Source organism: Martes martes (genome assembly GCF_963455335.1).
Source record: "Martes martes genome assembly, chromosome: 12".
NCBI classification, from domain to species: Eukaryota; Metazoa; Chordata; class Mammalia; order Carnivora; family Mustelidae; genus Martes; species Martes martes.
The window spans coordinates 63,862,257-63,885,547 of NC_137900.1; the positions used below are offsets into that span (position 1 = coordinate 63,862,257).

The window sequence follows — 23,291 nt, forward strand, 5'->3', positions numbered from 1 at the left end:
TAAAATAAATAAATAAAATCTTTAAGAAAGTGATCACCCAAAGAAAATGAAGGCTTTGATTTTTACTTGGATACTTAGCACATGTTCCCAAGCATGTTTTAAAGCATTATGGATATAAGCCGGTCAATGAACTCAGTGTATCCTTGGTAGAAACACCTAATTAGAGGGAGTCTGTTCAATCCTAGTACATCACCATCAGTCCTGGGCACGCATGGAGGGGCCTGGCTTTGCACCCTCGCTACCCAACACGTGGCACAAGTTGAGAACACACAGCACGGGCACCTAGTAATTATCCATACATGGAGTTTCACTTACTGAACTGCAGGGAAATCGAGGGCAGCCTTCTGGTCTTTACTCCCATAAGCTGAATGGAACCCTCCCTCCAAGGGCCTTGGATAGACTTCGGCTAGTGATCAGCAATTATTCATCTATTTGTCTATATCCCCCACGGGGCTGGGAGTTTGTAAGGAAGGGACCACACAGTAGTCCTTTCCATGCTTCCAGCTCCCAGCACCGAGCCCAGGGGCTGCCAAAGGAGTGAATAAACGTAGGAACAAATACATCTCTGATAGGTTAAAAATAAAAAAGTATAAAAAAAAAATCAAAATTGTGCGCAGGCGCATGTGTACTGGCGGCGGTGGGGGGGGTGGAGGGGAGCAGGGAGGGGGTTGGGGAGCACATCCATCATAGCTCCAAGCAATTCTCAGGGTTACTATCTGAAAATCACCAGGATGATTTGTCAATAATGTGAATTCCTTGGTCCTACCACAAAGCCATTGGATCAGAAGTTCTGGGCGGGGCTGGGGAATCAGAACTTTTAACGAAGTGCCCTGGGAGCTTCTCATACATCTAGAAGGTTAGGAATGTTGCCCTAGAGAAACGTTCTGGGATTGTTTCTGGGATGAGTTGGGATTGTCAGAATGCCCTGGGATTTTGATACTTAAATAACCAACTCCAGCCTGAGTTTCTGTGCACACATCTGGCAGAAGAGGGGTTTTCATGTGGGGAAGTGTTCTGAGATTTGCCAACCATAGAGAGGTAGGAGGTAATAATAACAGGGCCAAAGCTCAGAACAACGCACTCAGGGAATCAGAGGCAGACGGGATCCCCCAGGCCTTCAGTGTACAGGTGGGAAACAAAATCCCCCTCCCAGTGTTTCTAAGAAGGGTAGCTGGGAGGAGAGCTCCTAAGAAGATAAAACAGAGCTGGGCCCCGAGCTAATGCCAGTGTCCTGATCTAGGATGCACGGAAGAAATGGAAGAAACCTCTTCTTTAGCATGCCGACCGGGAACCACAGGTCCGGCTCCCAGACCAGAGTGTGCACATGGAATCAATTGAAATTGAGTCACGGATATAATTAATTTAATGTGTTTAAACGATTTTCCGTATAGTAAACACGCTGAATGAGGGTGACCCAGAATAAAGTGCTTGCCTGAGAGTGGAAAAATGGACACCATGTGTGCTGTATAATGAAAACCCTTCAGCAAATAGAAAATGCTGCAATTTATTTCCGCCTCCCATTCCTTTCCTTTCCAACTCTTTATTTATGGCTGAACTTGGCCTTCTGTGGTCTCCTTGGACCACAGAGACACTTTTTATTTTGTCAAAAGATGTCCTTTCTTCTCTGATCAGAAGACCATTTTAATGAAACCTGTCTGCAGCCCAGTGACAAGCACATATTAATATGTGACAAAGGGGATCAGCGGGAAGGGGAAAAAAGTACAGAAATGTTTCACTGCTATAATCCCTTTCTCCAGGAAAGGGGAACGGGCACGATGAGAAGGGAAGGAAGGTGGCATGGGGTGTGGTGGGACAGCACTCAGCGGAACCACCCTCCTGGCTCTGCCCAACTGTTCTTCCAGGGGACTTTGCAAGCTCTCTTTCTGGACCTCAGATACTCATCTACAACTGGAGGGGGTTAAACCTGAGGATTTTAAAGAGCACTTCCAATCCTGACGTTTGCGGGGTTATGAATTACAAACCGGAGCGGGCATAAATACATGTCAAGCAATTTCTCATTAAAAAGAAACTCATCTTCAAGCTGTGCCAAGTGTTCACGTGGTCTTATCTAATTGCTCATTGAGTGTGGATTAGGTATTATTTGGCTTAGATGAAAGGGAGCCCTTGGAAGTGGTTATAAATGATCTCCCACTAAGAAACATGGGGCATCTGGGCAAAATGCCGAGTGCTAGGATGAGGAGGGCCGCAGAATGCTTCCTAGACTCTGTAGCTCTCTATCCAGAGATCTGGCTGCAGATACTATGGATTCCTTCCATTAAATAAGACACAAAGCATGGTGAGATGACCAGAAGAGGTGTAGCCACTTTTTCGGACAGCTCTGCCACAGTGCTCCTGGGGTAGAACAGGTGAGTTCCACCATCCCTGAGGCTTAGTCTGTGTTTGTACCAGAAGAGAGAGGAGCTCTGGGGTACCCGTGGGGCCATTGTGGGGGTGGGGGTGGGGTCTCAGGGGTTGCTGGAAAGGAGGCCAAACAAACAGGGCCCTGGGCTCCTCCTCTTTCCAACTGAGAGGCTTCTCTCTAATCTGTATTACATACCAGCACCATGTGAGATTTTATAAGAGTTTCTGAGGATAAACACTTTTTTTTTTGAAATCACATTCTCAAAAGCTGTTCAAGTTCACCGTCTGAATGCAGGCTGTACTATAAACACGGCTATTGCCCGTAACTATTCAGAGCCTTGACGTCTGAACTGTGGGAGCAGAGCCCAAGAGCTGTTGGGTCAAGAGTGGCTCTAGTCTGGGGTTTTGGCAGCTGCCTCCCCACCCCAGAAGCGTTGCTCAAACTGCAGTGCCCATTAGCACCCCCTGGAGGTTCTGTTAAACCACAGGGGCGGGGCCCTTACCCCAGTGCCTCTGGCGTTGGGCTGGAGAAAGTGCATTTCTTTTTTTCTTCTTTCTCCTTTTTTTTTTTTTTAATTAAAGATTTTATTTATTTACTTGAGAGAGAGAGAGAGAGAGAGAGAGAGAGCGAGAGCATGAGAGGGGAGAGGGTCAGAGGGAGACGCAGACTCCCCGCTGAGCAGGGACCCTGATGTGGGACTCATGAACTGAGCCGAAGGCAGCCACTTAACCAACTGAGCCACCCAGGAGTCCCGAGAAAGTGTATTTCTACCGGTGCCCAGGGTACTGCCAGTCAAGGTGTACTTTGAGAATTTGTAGCCTATAAGATGAAGGCCAGCCTCCTCGGCTTGTTCCTTCAAAAGCGGGCCCCAGCTTACCTTCCCAGACACATCCTCCTCCTTTCCAATTATCCCCACAAAGTAATTGTCCCTGCACACACTCACGCATCTCTCCTTCGCTCACCACGCTCCATCTGGCCAGACTGCCGGCCCCCTCTCTGCATGGCTAAGGCACAGCACCAGACTTTTCCTCCAGAGAGCTCCCTGACTTGTTCATCCATGGTCACAGAAACCCCTCTGGGCTCAAACACTTTCTCCCAGGGTGCTGAGCCCTTTAAATTCTCATTACCATCTGTGTCCAGCTCTCGCGCCTGCATTCGGACCGTGGGCTCCGGGACAGGGAGCCCATCTTGTTCACCTTGGCATCCACGTCACTGTCAACACTCTCAGCTCCCACACCCCCCTGCCTACCAGACCAACCACCAGCAAGCCTGAGTGCGCACACAAAGGAGTATGAACATTTAAGGAATACACCAATCAACTCATTTTGTGTACTCTTCTTAATACCCCAAGACAGACTGATTCTCTAAATGACTCTTTACATTAGAACACAAGACAGGACTTGAGCCATTTCAACCTTTTCTTTAGGCAAATTTTCCCTATTTTCTGAGAGCAGAGTTAGTGAGAAACACACCATCACGAGACGCGATGAAATGCCACTGATGTCAGTGGAAGGTAGGTAGGATAACGCAGTAAGTAGGAGCTAGACTCAGGTTCAAATCCCAGTTCTCCTTGTGACTGGCAGTAAAACTTAAATGCTCTGCGGTCCAGGCTCCTCACCTCTAATGGTGATAACAACAGCATCGACTTCCTATGGCACATGGAGGCAGTGAGATCATTATTAACGCTAACGACCCTCGCACGGGCCTCACGTTGGGCAGACATTATTGCATCTAACCTACAGGAAGTGCTTAGTGAAGTATGTGGCCCAGCATAAACATTAAAGAGATGTTAGCAATTATCATCATTGTTTATTTTCCCAACTTCTGTGCAAGACATAGATTATTATCCTCATCTCCCAGATAAGAAACTTGAGGATCACAGCAAGCAGCCTGCTCAAAAAATATTAGCAGTTTTCACTTTGCGATGGTTCATCTTTACACCTACCTCATAAGGTAGGTCCTATTTCCATTTCAGGAAGGAAAACTCTACGATTTGGAGATGGTACCTCGAAAGACCCAGGCCTGGAACTTGACTTTGGGTCAGGAGCTCTTGCTGCCCCCACCATCCCCCCACCTGGTGAATTTCAACTGCTCTGTGTTCAACCTGCTCACGGCGCCCTTTGTAATCTGCGACCTATAGAGAAGCATCTTCCTAGCTTGTCAGAGAATGTCACCGAACCTGTCCCTCATGGCAGCAGCTCTGCAATCCTATAACCCACAGGTAATTACTTCAGTGATCAGAGAAAAGGGACCGTGTCTCAAAGGGCACATAACTCAGCCCCCTCTTGCCTTGTACATCTCCAAGGGGCACTAAGGCTGGGGTGTGGGACTGACCGTGACCCCGAAGAAGTTGGTCTCGTTCATGGCATTGAGGATGATCCTGCCCAATGTGTGGTCTGTGTAGTTGAAATCCTGGATCCGCTGGTGCCGGCTGCTGGCGTGCAACGTCTCCATGGCCCTCTGCAGCGTCTTGGCAATAACCCAGATGCCGTCGTAGGCGTACCCGTGGAACTTGCTAGGCCCCACGCCTGACCGCTTGTTGTTGTACTCTCTCTCGTACTGCTGCGGGGTCTGTAAAACAGGGAGGAGGGAGGGGTGGCAGGTTACAGCCGGCAGGGACATCAGGCACGAATGCTTACTGTGAGCCACGCACGGTGCCAGGCCCTTCCTGGACATTATCTCATTTAATCTGCTCAACAACCTCATACAGTGGGGACTATTATTGTCCCCGTTTTACAGATGAGAGAACAGATTCAGGGAAGTTGAGTTGCCCAGGACCACGCGGCCCGTGAGTGGCAAGGCTGAGACCCTGGCTGTCTAGCAAAGCTACGGTGAAGAAATAATGCCCCCTAACCAGGCGTCCCTGTCATATTTGCAGGGCCTGGAGCTACAGCCCCAGTGGAGGACCACATTCCATGTGTCTAAATATTTAAGTTATAGACTAGCAAGTAAACCACTTGATAAAATATTTTCTATCTCTCCATCATAATTAATATACCTTCCTAATGATCTGGAATGGCAAATTTGAGTTCAGAATTCTGGGGCTCCTTCAAGCTTCAGGTGGGACACAGAGGCACAGGGGGAGCTGGCCTTGCTGTGGGGCCACCCCTGCATCCCAGTCAGGCTCAGTCCACACATCCTCCCCTTCTAGCATCAGGACCTTTAACTACCCCAGAGGTGCAGCCCAGCCTCAAGAGGGTCGACACTGGCAAGAGGCTCCCTGGTTCTGGAAGGGGTTCCAATGGCTTGTGTAGGGAATTCAGGATGTGATGTAGGAAGGAGGGGGTGCAGGCTTGGGGGTAGGAGGTATGTTCTAGTGGGTTGCAGATTCTGAGCCCCCGGGGCCCAAGTAAGGCCTGCCTAGAGCATGGGGCCTAGGGCTGGTCCCCGGTGCCCAGATGTAAGGGCTGTTCAGACCCTACACTGTGACCCTCCTCTTTCCTCTTCTGTAATATAGCAAGGTCTGTGAATAATTCAGCATTCTGTAAAAAAGAATTTTTTTCTCCCATTGAACAGAATGTCATAAAAGAATTTCATTGGTGATATTAACATTCTGATTGTGGCCACAAAGTAATGAAAACCTTTTTACTCTAGTTGCTGAGGCTTACACATCTAAATGGACACCACTCCAGGGAAACCCATCACCTTCAACCTTTCCACGGGCCTCTCAAGTCACTTCTAAACTCCTCTGCCAGAAATGTCATCAGAGCACGTGGCTTAGTCTTTGGAAAAAACCTTGGGGACAAATCACATATAGAAACCATTGACTCATTGTCAGGTTATACTGTGAAGGGTTCGTAGAGATGGTCACACATGCTCCCTCCACCTGCAGCCTGAGGCACAGAGAGGTCCAGAGACTTGCCCAAGGTCACACAGTGTATGTGCATATATGTGTGTGTGCGCGTGCATGCGTGTGTGCATGTGCGGGTAGTTACACTGGTTCCATTCCCTCTCTGCTACTTCTTTCATTATTGACTTTTGAGAGCAGAATTGCTTTTTTGCAAACGACCCCAAGTTGTCTGGGGCCAGGACTAGTTGGTCTAGTTGGGCCAGGTCAAGTTGTCTAGGCCCGTGGAGGGTGGTGAGGCTAGGCCCTCAGGGACTCGGTCTCGTAGATGGATCCCAAGTGAGTCTCTTGCCCTTGGTTCACTCACACGTGCCTGGGGACAGCCAAATGCCTCCAACTGTGGACCCTGTAGGTGAGGAATTCTGCCTGACCAAATGGGAATGCTGGCATCCCAGCAACAGCTCCCCCTCCTTTTTTGCTTCAGCTCCCACTGGATGACTCAGGTCTTATGCCCGTTGACAGTTTTCCTTGGAAATGCATCAGGTCCAGCCATCACATTTGTTCATCACTCAAAACACACAGCAGAAGCTCCTGAATCCGAGGGTTCCTCAAGGAGCCAGCACCGTCTCTGTCTCCAGCCTCACTCAGGGTCCTGAGCCGCTCCTCACTGTCCCTCACACCCTCCCCCCTGCCCCCTCACACACTCCCACAGGGCCGGCTTTCAGCTCTCGCCCTCCTCTCTCCTCCCCAAGGAGCACGTGGGCTCCCTTATGAGGCACACTCTGTCCCTTAGACCTCTTGTGTCCTTTGATCACATCAAGTTTGTTCGCACCTCAGGGCTTTTGCACCAGCTGTTTCCTCTACAAGAAAGCTTCTCCAGCTTGTTGCATGATATTCTCCACATTCAAATGTCAACACTTGTCACTTCTCAGGGGTGGCTTCCCTGATCCACCCTTTCTAAAAACCCCCCACCGCAGGCGTTCTCTATCCACTGGTTTATTGCACTTTTCACTGCCTGCATCTCTCCTACTTATTGTTTTATTTGCATATTGTCTGTTGTTCTAGCCCTCCCTCCTCCTCCTCTCCCCGGCCCCCACAACTAGAATTAAGCTCCATGGGGTCAGGATGTTTTCTGTCTTGATCACTGAGGTATCACCAGAACCTAGAGCAATAGCTACAGAGACCCTTCCCAACCCTCAATTTCTCCATCTGAAAAATGAGGAGGTGGGATCATGTGAGCTAGAAGTTTCCTCTTGGCAACATAGGTAGGAGGCTGGCACGGTGGTAAGAACAGAGGATTTGGAAGCAGGCAGGCCTGCCCTCCAGCTCTGGCTCTGCGGTTTGCTGTGACCTGGGGCAAGGTCCTCTCTCCTTCACGTCTCTGTGTCCTCCCTTGCTGGGTGCCCATTAGGATTCAGTGACACGAAGCATGCAGAGTGTCCAGCCCAATGTCCAGGACATGCTGGTGTTCTACCAATGCCACCCACTGTTACTAACAGTAAAGGTGGCTTACTGGACCTTTACACAGCTGGAGCAGCTGCTAACCTAGGATGCCCCAAGGAGCCAAGGTGGCGCTGACATCTGTGCCGACAGAGGCCAACGGTCCGCCAGTGCAAGCATGCTCTGCTTTACTCCCATAACCAGTCTCCAACCATTACACCTTTAGGCTGTTTTGAATTTGTCCCAATTATAGGACTACAAAAAGCATCCTTGGATCTAAATTTTCTGAACACATACTCGTACTTATTTTTTCAGAATAAATTTCGAGAAGTATAATTGCTGAGGCAAAGAGTAGAACAAACTTAAACATGATCCATCCATATTTGGGCCAAGACATTCTCCCCAAATATGAGAAATTAAAATCCTCCTGGGTATGAAAGTACTCATTTCCCTGCACCCTTGACAATTATAATAATTACAAAGTTAAGAATCGTCAGTTTGTTAGATTAAGGGAAAAAAGTTCATCCCCCTTTTTAATTTGCATCTCTCTAATGATTAGAGTGAGCTCCCTTCCAATACTGATAGGCAATTTTTATTTCTTGGGTGCTTCTCTTCTTCCTTCCATATTGCTATGGTGAGAATCATAACTTTTAATGTTTTGTTTAAATGCATTCTTCTTGTTTTTCTATCTTTTACTATTTGACTATATTTTCTTTGATTTTTAAATATGATTTGGGTCTATTTCTGGTTATTAATTTCGCTATTGGCTATATTAAAAGTATTACAAATTACTTGAATTTGTTTTTCTCTATTTGCTTTAAGTATACAAGTTCTGAGGCCCCTTTGACTTCTTCTCTCTTGGATTTTGCTCCTGTGAGCTTTCTCTGATGTATACAAAAGCATCGAGGGCTGCTGGTGTCTGTATTTGAGTCCTGTTTGTTCGACCTAGTAATTATATTCCATGATGTTTCCAGGCCTCTTCCCTACCCAGAACATGCCACTGGGTCATCCTTTCTATTACCCTTTTAAAGTCAGGGGGCCAGACCTGAGGCAAACTCTCAGTGCAGTCTCACCAAGGAATAAATGAGTATAATTTTTTAACTTCCTTAATGTCGTTTACTGGGGTCATTTTTTGTGGAGACAGTAGAGGGAACAAAATCATATCATTTCTTTAGTATGACCTTGGAGCAAACACAAGCCTCCATGTATACTTTTTACACGTGTACTTGTAAATCCACATCTTTCTAGCTCATAACACTGTTCTTCATCCAGTGGGTGAGGGGCAGGAGGTGGGGGGGAGAACAATGGAAATATGGCTGTTGACCTCATTTCTGTGGGAAGAGTCCTTGGAAAGGGACAGGTGTAGCTAAGCCCGGAAAGGTGACCTCATTCTCACTGTCTTAGCAAGCTCCGAGTTGAAGTCATTGCCACCACATTATATCCCAGGCCATTCATCACTTCCCAGGTGATGCCAGCACCAATCTCCCTTGGGCAAAACAATGACAGCAGGAAGAAACACTCTCACAATTGTCTGAGAAAAAGTGGTAGTTGTTCTTCGAGCGGGCCTCCAATAATTCAGGGCAGAAGAATTTCTTCCATTGTACAGCTGACACTGAAGGCTGATTAATTACTCATTCTCTGAGGTCAGGTTTATCATGAGATGCTAAAAGTTTCTGAGAAAATAACTTTATATAGATAGTCCCAATTACTGACAGGTTGTGCTCCAGCATATTTTTGAAAGGCAGTTGTTGGAACTTGGAACATATTTTTCCACAGAAACTATGTTATAAATAGTGGTTAGGCTCCCAGGCTAGCCCACACAAGCTTGCTAACCCACAATGTGACTAAACCTTATGGGTCTGTCATTCCAACAGAACCAAGCAGAGTCCTGCCTTCAGAGAGAGAGGGGCCTCATGGACAGAAGACAGCAGAAGGTGAAGAACCCACCCCCTTCCACATCTCCAGCTGCCATCCCCAGACCAGCAAAACTGGCAGAGTTTCTCTCTAGCATCCCCTGTGGGATTTTGGGATTACAGAGTCTTCTTTGGGAGGTTCACTGGAGGGGGGGGGTGGTATTTCATCTCCTTGTTCCTATACCCTGGTTTGTAGATCAACTGGGGCCCTTGTTAAATGCAGACGCCACAGCCTTCCATTTTGTTTCGGTATGTCCATGGGATAATTTCAGAATCTGTATTTCTATCAAGCTTCCAAGATCTCAAGAATATACAAATTGGTTATCACTGATGGAGTCCCTCCTACGATCTGAATATTGGGTCTTCTCAATAGCAACTTCCAGATGTTTGCTGAGCTCCATCTTAGACTCCTCCAGTGTCGAGAAGCTCAGTCTCTCTTCAGGAAGATCTTCCGCTTAGGAGTGCTCGCCGTCTATGAGATTCGTGTTCTGTATTCAGCACCTGCAGCACCTCCCTATGACCTATATTCTGCAAGCAGTGTCTCCTTGTGGAGCTTCGGTAAGAACGTCTTTTCCCTCTTATGTACAACAGCTCCTCAAAGAGCTGAAGGCGGTGGCATGCTACCTTCTGCCCAGGGTGCTATTTTCTACCTTCGAAGCAAAATCATCTCAGTTCACACTTCCACTCTGACTGTGATGAAATGGCTTATATCAAACCAAAGCTCCCATGAAGGACATTCAGAAAATCAGAATAAAACATAAAAATAGCTATTCAAAGGCATCATAGAGCAACCAGGACATCTAGGACTTGAGGAACAAGATGCTAGAAAGAAGAGAATGCTTTGGGAAGAGTCCACCAATCTTTGCTGCTTCCCCTGGAGGTGTGTGATGTTTTGTAGGGAAGAAAGCTAATTGCAGGAAAACAAAGCATTGGGTCAGAATTTCCAGCAGTCCAACAGGGAGGGGAAGACAAAAAAACCTATAGTTCAGGGTTATCAGGATAGCAATGCTTGTAGGACCAAAGTTTTAGGAGGAAAATGAAACACAGAAAAGTGAGCCCAGTATTCAGACTGGCTTTGACTTGAAATATTTTGTGATAGCTAAGCTGCATAAAGTAAGAGGCTGAAAAGCAAAGGAAAAGCTGTGGCTGAGGGGTTTAGAAATGAAGCAGAACAGTTTGGAGTCTCATAGTGCCAGGGAAGACAAAAGTTGAACTCCAGGGCCAGTAGACACCCCAGGATTTCAGCTGATAACAATGAAGAACAAATACTAGGAATAAGAGCAAGCCAAAATAGACCAGGTCTATAAAAACCAAGACCAAGCCTGGAATCATCTCAATTCTTGATTGGATTAGGTGATCTTCCCCTAGTCTAGCTACCTTCTTAAAGAGAAATAAATCCTTTCTGAAGAAAGATAACACCATCTGTAGTCTCTACATTTTTTTTTCACCTCCAATTATATTAATAAAATGTTATAGGTACACCAGGGAATAGGACCAAATAATAAAAAAGAGAGAAGGTAGGCAGGCAGGCAAAAAAGTGAGGAAGGGAATAAGGAAGGAAGGAATAAAGGAAAGGGGAAAAATAGATGATAGAAACAGACCCAAAGATGATCCAAATCTTGAAGTTATTAGACATGACTTTAAAAGACGAACATTTATGTGTTCAAGAAAATAGATGAAAAGATACAGAATATAACCAGAGAACTGGAAGCTATGAAAGAAAAAAAAGGGAATAAAATGAAGAATCTAAAAATGAAAAATATGACAATTGAAATTAACTCAAGAGATGGATGAAGCAGCATATTAGACACAGCAGAAAGGAGGTTAGTGAACTAGAAGAAAGGGTAGTAGCGGTAAACAGTACTAAATACTCAGACTGTAACACAGACAGGAAAAAAGGGTAGAAAATAAGAAATGAACATAAGATATGTGGAATGTGTTGAAAATGTCTGGCATATGTGTAATTATTGTCTTAGAATGTGAGGAAAGAGGGGCATCTGGGTGGCTCAGTGGGTTAAGCTTCTGTCTTCAGCTCAGGTCATGATCTCAGGACCCTGGGATCGAGCCCCGCATCGGGCTCTCTGCTCAGCAGGGAGCCTGCTTCCCCCTCTCTCTGCCTGGCTCTCTGCCTACTCGTGATCTCTCTGTCAAATAGATAAATAACAATCTCAAAAAAAAAAAAAAAAGAATGTGAGGAAAGAGAATAGGCAGAAACAATATTTAAAGGAGTATTATGCTAGAATCTCTCCAAACATGTATCAATGCACAGATTCATGAAGTCATATGAACTCTGTGAACTACAATCAAGATAAGCCCAAAGAATATCTCATTTCAGTACAACATAGTAAAACTTCTGAAGACCAAAACAAAGACAAGATCTTAAAAGTAGTTGGAGAAAAGAAGATGCATTACCTTCAAAAGAGTAACAATAAGTCAAGCAGTTGACTTAATAGAAACCATGGAAGCCAGAAGACAAATAATGGACTATCTAGAACTCTATATCCCAAAATTAAAGGTGAAAGAGAGAAAATTTCAGACAACCAGAAACTGAGAGAATTTGTCTCTAGCCAACCCGCAGTAAAGAAGACTAAGAAGAGTTCTTTGGGCAGAAGGAAAGTGGTTATAAATAGAACAGAAATGCAGGGAGGAATGAGAAGTAATGGAAAGTGTAAATATGTGAGTAGATCTAAATGAAAAATGACATCAGGGCCAGGAACATCCAGGAAAATCTTAAAGAAGAAGAACAAAGTTGTAAGATTACATGACTAAGTATCAGGTCTTACAATAAAGTTTTAGTTACTAAGACAGTGGTACTGGCTAATGGATTTGGAAATGGACCAATGGAAGAGAATGGAAAGTTCAGGAACAGATCCACATTGTCTATAATCATTCATTTATGACAAAGTTGGCACTATAGCATGGGGGGGGGGATGGGAGGATGATGAACTTTTAAATAAATGGTCCTGAATCAACTGGTTATCCATATGGGCAGAAAATGAGTCTTGATCTTACCTCAGACCATACATAAAATCAATTTCATGTGGATTTTATATCTAAATGTGAAAGGGAAAAAATAAAAGATAAGATAGGAAAATATTTTCATGAGTGTGGGTAGGCAAAGATATTTAAATAGAACACAGATACACTAATCATAAAGAAGATGAATAAACTGGACTACATTAAAATTAAGAATTTCAGCTCACCAAAATACATCATTAAGCAAGTGAATGTGTAAGTTCAAGAATGGGAGAAGATATAAATAATACATATAATCATCCAAGGATTCACATGCAGAATTTAAAAAGAACTACAAATCAATAAGAAACAGGCATAGAATCCAAGTATAAGAATGGGCAAAAGATTTGAACAGGAAATTTGTAAAAGGGGGTATCAAATGGCCAGTAAAGATATGGAAAGATACTCAACTTCATTAGTCATCAGAGAAATGTAAATTAAAACTCAAATGAAATACCACTACACACCCACTAGATTGGCTAAAATTAAAAAGCCGACAGTACCAAATGTTGGTGAGCATGGGAACCAACTGGAGCTCTCAATCACAGCTGGTGGGTGTGTAAATTGGTACAACCACTTTAGAAATCTGTTTGGCAGGGTCTACTAAAGCTGAACATATGCATACCTTGTGACTCAGAAATTCTACCCCTACGTATGCACCCAATAGTAATTTGCACATATATTCACCAAAATACCTCAGATACCTAGAAATAAACCACAGTATGTGCAAGAATTCCACACAGAAAATTATAAAACATTTCTGAGAGAAATTAAAAATGACCTTGGTAAATGCAGGGATACACAAAACTCATGTTCATATATTACTAAGTCAATTTTTCCTATATCAACCTACAAATTCAGTAAAATCCCAATAACAAGCTAGAGCAGATTTGTGTATATGTGTGTGTAAACTCACTCACTACTCTTTTCTCCAGCTCTGAGGCTGCTGGTCTAAAGAAGAAAGAGAACCACAATTTGTCAAGTATCTATTGTGTGTTTTGGCACTCAGCACAATACTTTTCTCTGCTTTACTTTCTCTAATCCTTAAATATCTTATACAAGATATTATTACCACAATATTGTAGATAAGAAATGATTTCAGAAAGATTTACCCAATGTCATTACATCACTATCACTATGTCACCCAGTTCAGCTATAGAGAACAGAAAAACAAATTATCAGTGACTTAGAGATAGTTTATTTTTCTCTCACAGTAAAGCTGTCCATGGGTCGGCAGAGGACAGCTGCCATAGCAGCTCTATAGTGTAATCAGGGACCCAGCTCCTATCTGCATGCAACACTGCCCTAGAATGAGGTTTCCTTTTCACAGTCACTTCTTCATCCAAGAGGGCTGCTAGAACTCTAGCCATCCCATCTGCATTCCAGCCAACACAAAAAGGAGAAGGGAAAAGAAAGGCAAGCTCTCCTTTAACGGAGACTTCCAGAAGTCCAATATAACACTCCTATTTATATTCCTTGGCCAGACTTAGAATCCTGGCCATATCTAGCTACATGGGAAGCTGGGAACTGTCCTCTTTCAGCTCAGTGGCAACATACCTACTTAAAAACTAGAGTTGTGTTACTGACGTCGACCGGGGGGGCTATGGATATTGGTATGGACAATGAGCCATCTTTCAGAGTCTCCTAGCTGGGAAGTGGTGGGGCCCAAATTCAAATCTAACCAGTGCCCTTATTAGTTATGACCCTCCACAGACTACCACACCCTTCCTCTGGAGCCCATGTTCCTCTGCTACGCCACCTGTTCCCCATCGAAGTGAAATCCTAGGGAAGCAAAGGGAACAGGAGCTTCATGGGGAAGGTGGGAGTGGCAGTGACATTGTGAAGGATGGCCTCCCCAGGGAGCCTGCCTACTTTTCCGTGGCCCCTTCCTTTCCTCCTCTCCAGAGCCCAGAGCTTCCCAGAAGTCCCACGTTCAGGGAGCTCACATGGCAGTGACAGTGAGATGGGTGCAGCTTTTCCTGGCTCTTCGCTGAGGACTCACTTGATTTGTATTTCCTCTGTTTCTGCCATATTGAATCAAAAGTCACGGTGGTTGCAGAAGCTTCTTGCCAGAAAACATTACAAAACTCTTCCAAAGAATGAGCCTGTGCATTTGATGGGGGATTGGGGCCACCTCTGATGTCCCCAGGGATTCCAGGGTTCTGTGAACATCTTCATCTGGTGTCTTGGTCCAGCTCTGTGCCTCAGCAGGAAAATGGGAAAAATGTCCAGGGAGGCTGAGCCATCACCAGAGAAACCTGGCCAGAGTTTTAAAGGCTCACAATGGAAACAAGCCTAATGGGACTTTGGAAAGGGAAAGATGATGGTGGAAGTCACCAATGTCAAAGAGTTCCTATGGGGGACCAGACTGGTAATGGGGAATCTCAGTGAGAATGAACCAGACGGTAAGTGCCCAGAGGCTGTCCTTATGATGTTCCAGAAGACTGAGCTCTGGATGTGCTCGGGGAAGCCCAAAGGTCTACATTTGTCTCATCATTGGAAATTCCAATAGGAAGAGACTGATGAGGATGCTCTGGAGGCCCATGATCTTCTTGTTCCTCCTACCAGAACTCTCCTGGGTGCCAATGAGAGAATCAGGGATGGCCTGACTGGCAACAAGTATATGGGAGGGGGAGCCTCAGAGAGCACATTCCAAGAGCGGCCACTATTCTGCCTGATTCTGCAACCTTCTCTACCAGGAGTCACCTTTATCCCAGGGATTTCAAGGTTTAACGTGACAACCATGTCACACAACGCGCTGTGAGAACCCAGTACCATATTTACACAGAGCCAGAGAACTTAGCTACGAAAAGACCCCAGGAGTTACCTGGCCCATATCTCTCATTTTCAGTTGGGAAACTAAGGCTGGAGTGGGGGTTGGGGGGAGGAGAATGACTAGGTGTTGGAGGCAGATTAATTGGTGGGAATGCCAGGATTTGTGCCAGATCTCTTGATCGCCAGACCCACGCTTTTCTGTTATGCCACCTACCAGTACCACCACCAGTAGTGGCCCACTGAGACAGAAAGGGCTGATTTGGGTGCATTCCTTTCTAAGCCTGTCACAAGTCTTGGGCGGAGAGCATGGCAGAGGGGAAGGGGCTCTGCGTAGGGAATGAGCAGTCCTGGCCTCAGGTCCTGGGGCTATCCCTGACTTGCCTGCTGACTGTATCAGTGTCTTGGGGTTGCCACGGCAAATTTCCACAAACAGGATGGCTTGAAACAACATTAGTTTATTCTCTCCCAGGACTGGAGGCCAGGAGTACAAAACTCAGGTGTTGGCAGGGTTGGTTCCCTCCCTCCGGAGGCTCTGAGGGAGGATCCAGCCCATGCTCCAGCTCCTGGTGGCTGCCGGTTATCCCTGGCGTCTTTTTCTTGTGGATGTACCACTCTGGTTTCTGCCTGTGCCGTCACATGACCACCTCGGTGTGGGAAACCTCCCTCTGTCTTTCTCTTACAAGGACCCTCACCATCGCATGTAGGGTTTCCCCAGATAGTCTAGGACGATCTCAAGATCCCTAAATTAATTACATCTGCAAAGATGCTTTTTCCAAATAAGGTCATGTTCACTCATTCCAAGGATTAGGACATCTTTTTAGGGGCCACTATTCAAACCACTACAAGGATCTTGGGTATGTCCCTCTCCATTTCTGCTGCTTAGCTTCCTTAATGAGAATGGCAAGAGATCACGGTCTTGCTTCTACAAGTGTCTGTGTAACTTCATGGGCACCATGGACCCCAAAATGTAAGCCTCAGCTTAGCAGCCTGCGTCCCCAGCAGACATGTATAACACAGGTTCAAATTCAAGAACCATTTCCCACCTCTCTAGACCTTCCTTTGACCAATGACTCTTGGAGATGGATGGGGGAACTTGGCTGTGGTCAGACCACAAATAAGAATGCTTTATTCAACCTCAGGCCCCACGCCCCAGGGAGAGAGCAGCCACAAGAGCAAGCATAGAGGATGGGCCGAGTGTGAACCGAGCTTGACACACACAACATGTTCAGGGCCAGGACCAGAGGGAGGCTAGCAAGGTGTGGAAATGAAGAGGGAGCCAAATACCTCAGTAATCAAGCAAAAGACACTTTAAGGCAGTATTTTTAAAAAACCAAAATGAATATAAAAAGGAAAATCCGTGACGAACAAAACATCAACGTTTTAAATAAAGACAAGATCCAGTCTTGCAATTGTGTGACTTAAATCACTTAGCTCTCCCTAATCCCAGTCCTGGGAACCTTACCTTTGTTTAAAATGATGTTTTGTTCATCATGGATTTTTGTGTGTGTGTGTGTGTTAATTTTGAATTTTAAAAAATACTGCATTATAATACTTTTCATCTTGATTACTGAGGTTTTTAGCATCGCCTTAAATTTTGCCATGGCTCTGCACTGAGCATGTGAATTACAAATAGAGGGACTGGGGCTGTTTAGTTTTGACAAGGGACATCTCTGGGGATATGGTCGCCCTCCATAGGACCCGTGTGGGCCCTGACGGACCAGTGGGGGAAATTTAGGGAGAAGTAGAGAGTCTTCTGCTACTGGACGGGTCTGAGAATCTGATGGGAGGTTGGTCTAGATAACCCAGAGGAGAGCCCTAAAACTCTCTGATTTCAAGAGGCAGATGCCCTAGATTTTCCTGCATTAACTTCAATCAGCTTGTAACCTCAGGATAATGTAAGAAATGCTGTCTCTTGCTTCAAACACCTCAGAGACAGGGACTGGGTGTCCCGGAATTTTGGAAGCTGCCCCACGCGGGGCCCTGGCTCTGCTCTAATGGCACAGCTCCATTCTGGGAGGCCAATGAGTGGGTCACCTACACTGTGGGGTGAAGTGAACAGCCCAGGAATACCTACAAAGAGTTCCATTCCCAGGCACAGAGTTATGGGGGTGAGGTCAGCTTCAGCACCAGTCCCAAATAAAAACCATTAGAATGAAAAAAATTAAAATGAAAGTCGGTGACCTGAGAGATGTTGTTATAAAGTCAGAGCACTTCCTCTAACAGATACTGTAAAAAAATGGTCTTTCCAAAAACACATTTCTGTGTATGGCTCACATCCATGCATGGCTCATCCACCCAGTAACATCCATGGTCCTTAGAACAACATTCAGGGGCTTTCTCTGGAATCTTTGACCATTACGCTCCTCGGCTTTACAGAGCTTGCATGTAATCATTTCTGCCTTTGGTCTCCTAAAGTCCTCAGTTCAGTTATGCTGTCTGCTTGCATGGAATGTTTTTCTCTTAGTTTCTGTAATTTTCCTCAAATTTTACATTATTTTGAGATTGGAGTCCAGGCTGTCCCTGGACTCAAGTTTTTACTAATAAACTACAAACTTTGACGCCTTTAAAAATAACACTTACTGAAATAAAATGAGTTCTTTCCATACATTATTCAGCATCTCAGGAAACTTTCTACATGCTCATTGATTTTTGCATGAAAATATTTCTTCCAACATTTTCCAGCCGGAGTGTTTTCCCAATATCCCTCAGGTGCCAGCGTGATCTAAAGAGTTGTTTACAAAATGTGTCCTCATGATTGGCCATTTTTTTGGAGAAATCAATAAATCATTCTTACAGAGCTGGCTCTGATTGAGATTAACTAATGGGGAAAAAATAATATACAAAAATTTTATATAGCTTTGCCATGAAGTTTAATTCCTTCAGTGGAACCGGGGTTGGGTGGAGAAAGGAACCATTTGAGCTCAGAGAAGATAGAAGAGAATTGTGTGCCCTGCTATCCTCTATTCTGGCTGGTGGTTAGAATGAAGAGACACCAGGGCTGCCATCCCCTGATTCTTGATAACACTTACACTGATAGGTAACAGTGTGCTTCTGAAATACTTTCACCCATGCCACAGCATGCCACCTGGCCATGTATGACGCCTGGCCTCTTGCAGCTCTCCTGGTTAAGTTGGCGGGGGGTGGGGAACTGGGGTAGTAATGCCCATGGAAACATGTGCAGCCCCCTGTCCAAGGTCCTGCTCTCAGCAATGACAGCACCGAGGGGCCAGGCATCATGCCACCCACACTGCACAATCTGCCACGAGAGGAGGGTATTTCTACCTCTATTATACAGGTGAAGAATCCGTGATTTGGACAACTCAAGGTCAAGGTCGCACAGCTGTAAGGGGCAAAACTGGGGTTCAAGCCAGTCTGGCTGGTCTATAGCACATGTTTCCCAAAAGACAGAGGGGAGTCTGTCCTCTCCTCTAGGCTGATGGGAGCATTGGGGAGCCAGAGAAAGGACATTCCAAGTCAGAAGTACATGGAGTGAAAGCCTGACAAAGTCTGAAACCCCGGGTCTGTAGTTGGTGCTGTCAAAACCATGATTCCGTCGCTTACCTGGACACTGTGTTTAGTGCTTACAACGCACCCTTACCTCATCTGATTCTCAAGTTCCTTAGAGGGGCATGCAGTGGAGGTCGGGATATCCCCATTGAACAGGCTCAGAGAGGTCCAGTGATTTGCTCAAAGTCACACAGCAAAGGCCAGAACAAGACAAAGGTACTTTGTGCCAACATCATCAGGCAGGATGTTCAAAAGAGATGGGCCTGGGGGCTGAAGTGGGCAGACCATGACACTGACCTTTCCTGAGATGGTCTTGATCTGCTTGGAGCTCAGGGGCTCAAAGTCTACACCGATGTAGCCCTCCATGGCAGCCAGGAGATTCTTCCGGAGACAACGGGATGAGTTGGCTTCTGTGTGCACCTGCTCCCACCAGGAAGGCTCGTACCAGCCCGGAATGATCCACTGGTATTTGCTACCATACATGTTCTCCTCATATGCCTGCAACAAATGGGTTGACCATGAATGTACCAAGAGTTAAACATTTGTTCAAGGATTTGTGCCCTATGACACACAAGGAGGAGGCTCATGCCTCCTCTTAACAGAGGGTTTGTTAATTTTCCTATTATTTGCTTTGTTATCTCTCCTCATTATGCCCCAAGGTAGTTTATTGGAAACATACAGAATAAAATAATAAACACTGAATACAAATTGAAACACCAGGGCCTGACCAAGCCAGGTAAGGACACTACAAGAAAGGAAGACTATGGACGGACATCTCTGATGAATATAGTGGCAAAAATTCTCAACAACATATTGGCAAACTGAATTCAAGAACATGCTGGAAAGGTTATACACTATGACCAACTGGCATTTATCCCTGGGATGCAAGGATGGTTCAACATATACAAATGGATAAATGTAATACATCACATTAGTGGAATTAAAGATAAAAATCCCATGATCATTGCAACAGATGCTCTCTGTGTCCTGTCATGAACGGTGCACATTTTAAAACATGAACCTTAACGGGTCTTGCCGTTCATTCCGGGAAAGCCACGAACACACTGGGAAACAATTCACGCCACACCCCTTTGTGCTCCTTGGCCTGTAACAGAGACAGCACAAAGGCCAGGAGGGTGTGGCAGGGAGCCTGCAGGATTGCTCTGGACTCCGGGAAGCTTTTGGCTACCCTCCACGTAGGTAGGCCCTGGGATGCTAAGCCAGGCTCTGCCCTAAGCAGGGTGGGCCAGAGACCCTAATGGTGTCTGTGCATTAGAGAAAAGTTACCATCAAGTCTGAGACGAGGGGAGAGCTCCCCCCACCATTCCTACATCTGGGGAGGCAACTCTTCTAGAATTCTCTCAACACCGAAGAAAGCCCATCCTGCAGTGTGGAGCGTCTCATTGGGATAAATGAGAATTAAATGTTTATTTATTATTAAATGTGAGTAAAATGTTTATTTCTTAACTTAAGGTCAGATACCACCTCCAAACCCTCTGCTCATTGGTTCAGTGAAGCCGCTGGAGACTAAACTGAAATTATTTAATGTAAGAGCCCTTCAACTACTTCAAGGCAGTGATCACACTGCCTTTTCTCTAGACTCCTCTGATGATATAGGACTTTCACCTCCCCAGTTCTAGATAATACACTTCTCATAATGCAGCCTCAGATCATAGTCATTTTTCCAGCAGCTACATTATAATGTGCCCCATCACAATTATTGTAGAAAAGACATCCCTCATACCTCAATTACAGGGTAAAATCCCAGTTAAACAAAGGCAAACAATCTCTTGATCTTCCCTCTAATAAATGGGGTTTAGACCAAAGGCACTTTTTTTGAAGACATCTGCCTGGAGGCTAGCTTTTTGAACAAAAGGCTCATCCCAGTGATCCCAGGTCACTGGCAGAACCTTTGACACTTTACAACTCTCATACTTTATTAAAAGGGAGGAACTCATATATCTTGAGCCTCTATCATGTGCTTGGCCAGTTACACACATTATCTTATTTTACTCTCACAACAACCTGATGAGGTGCGTATTATTTCTATCTTATAAATAAAGAAATTGAGGCTCAGAGATGGAGGGATTAGCCCAAACACATACAGCTAAGTCAAGGGGACAAGATTCAAAGTCCATTTTTGGAGGGTCCCCTCTTTTCTTAGCAAAATAAATAAAACTTTTGGGGAGCTTTCTCAATCTTAAAAGGTAGAGGCGAGAAGAGACCTGCATTATTAGGAATGTATGTTAAGCAGGAGTCAATAGCTAGATAGTGAGAACAGGAGGCCTTCCAATCAGACACACAGGCAGATCTGTACCACTCTCTGAGCACGAGGACCTTGTGATAATTTAGAGACAGCCCATAGCAGGAAGTCAGAAGCCTCCCAGGGATCTGCTGTGACAGCTCTTTGACCTGCCTTTGTCCCATTAGGAGCTGTTTCTTGAATTCTGGAATTTTCCAGAAAAGAGAAGCATAGTCTGTTCGAGTGACAACAGATTTTGTTTGGAATGCTATTCAGTTTTGATGAAGATAAACATTTTCCTACTGACCTTCTGGAGCAAACAAAAAAGGAAGTTACAGTCAAGTAGGACCAGATTCTCTGGGTAACTCTGGCGCACAACTCCTCGGGTCTTGCTTTTCCCATCTAAAGCCTGTGGAAAGCAAAGCCTGTCTCCCTGGGTGGGTGTAAGAACTCAAGGAGATGACACGTGAGCCACGCCTGGCCAACACTACATCCAGGCACATTTTAGCAGCTCCTCTTCCTCCCTTCTCCTCTCCGTAAATAAATCACGGTTTTATTCTGAATGCCAGTCACTGTTATGCACCGTGCACAGTAATGCTGCTGGGTCTGGGTGTCACTTTTTGCTGCCATCGCGTCCCCGTCTTCTCTAAATTTGCTGCTTTTGAACTGCTATGGCTCAGAAAGCAGGGTGCTTGGGTGGTTAAACATATGTGCAGAGCAAAAGTAAATAGGCTTTGAGTGAGGTTCTAGGTGGGAGGCTTCCCTGCAAGGTAGGCGAAGTGGTTTTAAATATACCATCCACGGTCTAAAGCATAGGAGGGGAAGGCTCTGGTCCTCTATTCTGCTCTTCCCATGTTCAGACGGGCTGAGGTTGTTACACATGTGAGCTGGGAAGGGCTGCTGGAATTCTCTCTGTCTCCTTTGCCGGAGGGGGTGTTTTGTAGCGTGGGGTCTGCTCTTCCGTGGATCGCTGGTGCACAACACAGTGCCTGGTGTGCCCACGGCACCTGAGAAGTGGCTGCACAGTGACTGAACCCATTTCCAGTTCCCTTGGTCTCCTCGGTTTTCATTTTCTCTGCCTCTGGTGGGAATGTGACCTCAGGACCTCTGGCCACCCGCGGGCCCAGCCAGCCACGTGGCGACGGGCAGTCCTGAGCTCACCTTCTTCAGTCTCAGCGACCACTTTGGTTCTTATTTGCTGCAGTGAACCATGACGTGAATGATTTTTTTAAAAATTCCAGTTTCCTCTTTTTATTACGTTTCCTTTCGCCTCCTCTCCTCCCCATGCAAGAAGGACATTCTGCTTTTCCTAATACGGTCACACCGATGATGGTAATAAACCCTCACATCAGGAAGGCAGTTCACTGTTGGGATGATGATCTCCTTCCGTGGCCTTACTTAAGCCTCTTGCCAACCCCGTGAGGCTGACGGGGCGAAGACTGCTGCTTCCATTTTAGAGGTGAGGCAGCTGGAGACCAGAGGTGTGAGGTGCTCTGCCTGAGGTCACACAGCTGGTGGAGCTAAAACCGGAACCCAGGCCAGAGTGCTTGAGAATTTAGAATAGACCCCCGAGGGGGGAGGAGAAGACAAAGCGACGGAGACACGCTCATCCTGTGCTGAAGCCCAAATGAACATTTTGCTACAGGGCTATAAATAGGCCTCGCGTTTGCTGGAGTCTGCTCTTCCATGGGGTGGCCGTTCCAGTCTCAAGAACACAGCAACATGCTGCAAAGCTGGCCCTGTGGCGTCTGGAAGGCGAAGACACGGCTGCTTCCACCGGAACTGCACTCTGACCTCTGACCCCAAGGCACCTGCGCTCCGACCTCTGACCCGGACACGGGCAGGAAAGCTCCTTCCCAGGGGCCTCTGCTTTGAGCAGCCCCTCCCTCTGTCGCACGCCAGTGCTGATCCCATAGGAAGACATGGAGCAGCCCCTCCTCAGGATCTTCCAGCCCTGCCAGAAGAATTCCTTCCTAACCAGGTGAGACGCCGAGCCCCGGAGGGCAGATTGCTTCTGGGGGTCTGACGCTTGGAATAAACCATCGCCCCCTCAAAAATACCTGGGAGGAATTTCTCAACAACCAAAGCTACCTGCGGACTCTAAGAGGAAGCCCGTTGCAAAATGCCCACCGTCCAACAAGAGGAAAGCAGGCTGAGAAGATGGGTGGTGTCCCAGGCCATGGGGAAGGCAGGCGGCCTGGAGCTCTGGGTCGAGAAGAAGACAGCCACACCGTCTGTGCCGAAGCAGAA

The 23,291-nt window shown here is 46.1% G+C and overlaps 1 protein-coding gene across 1 annotated transcript in view; it reads right to left on the minus strand.

Moving 5' to 3' along the window:
* The window catches only part of GABBR2 (gamma-aminobutyric acid type B receptor subunit 2), a gene marked incomplete at its 5' end in the record, with an annotated part of 339,283 nt that overhangs the window by 127,316 nt on the left and 188,676 nt on the right, over positions 1–23,291 (minus strand). Inside the window, 2 exons of the mRNA XM_080820587.1 lie at positions 4,697–4,933; positions 19,097–19,297. Coding sequence (XP_080676713.1) covers positions 4,697–4,933; positions 19,097–19,297 — 438 coding nt within the window. The remainder of the gene's footprint in view (positions 1–4,696; positions 4,934–19,096; positions 19,298–23,291) is intronic.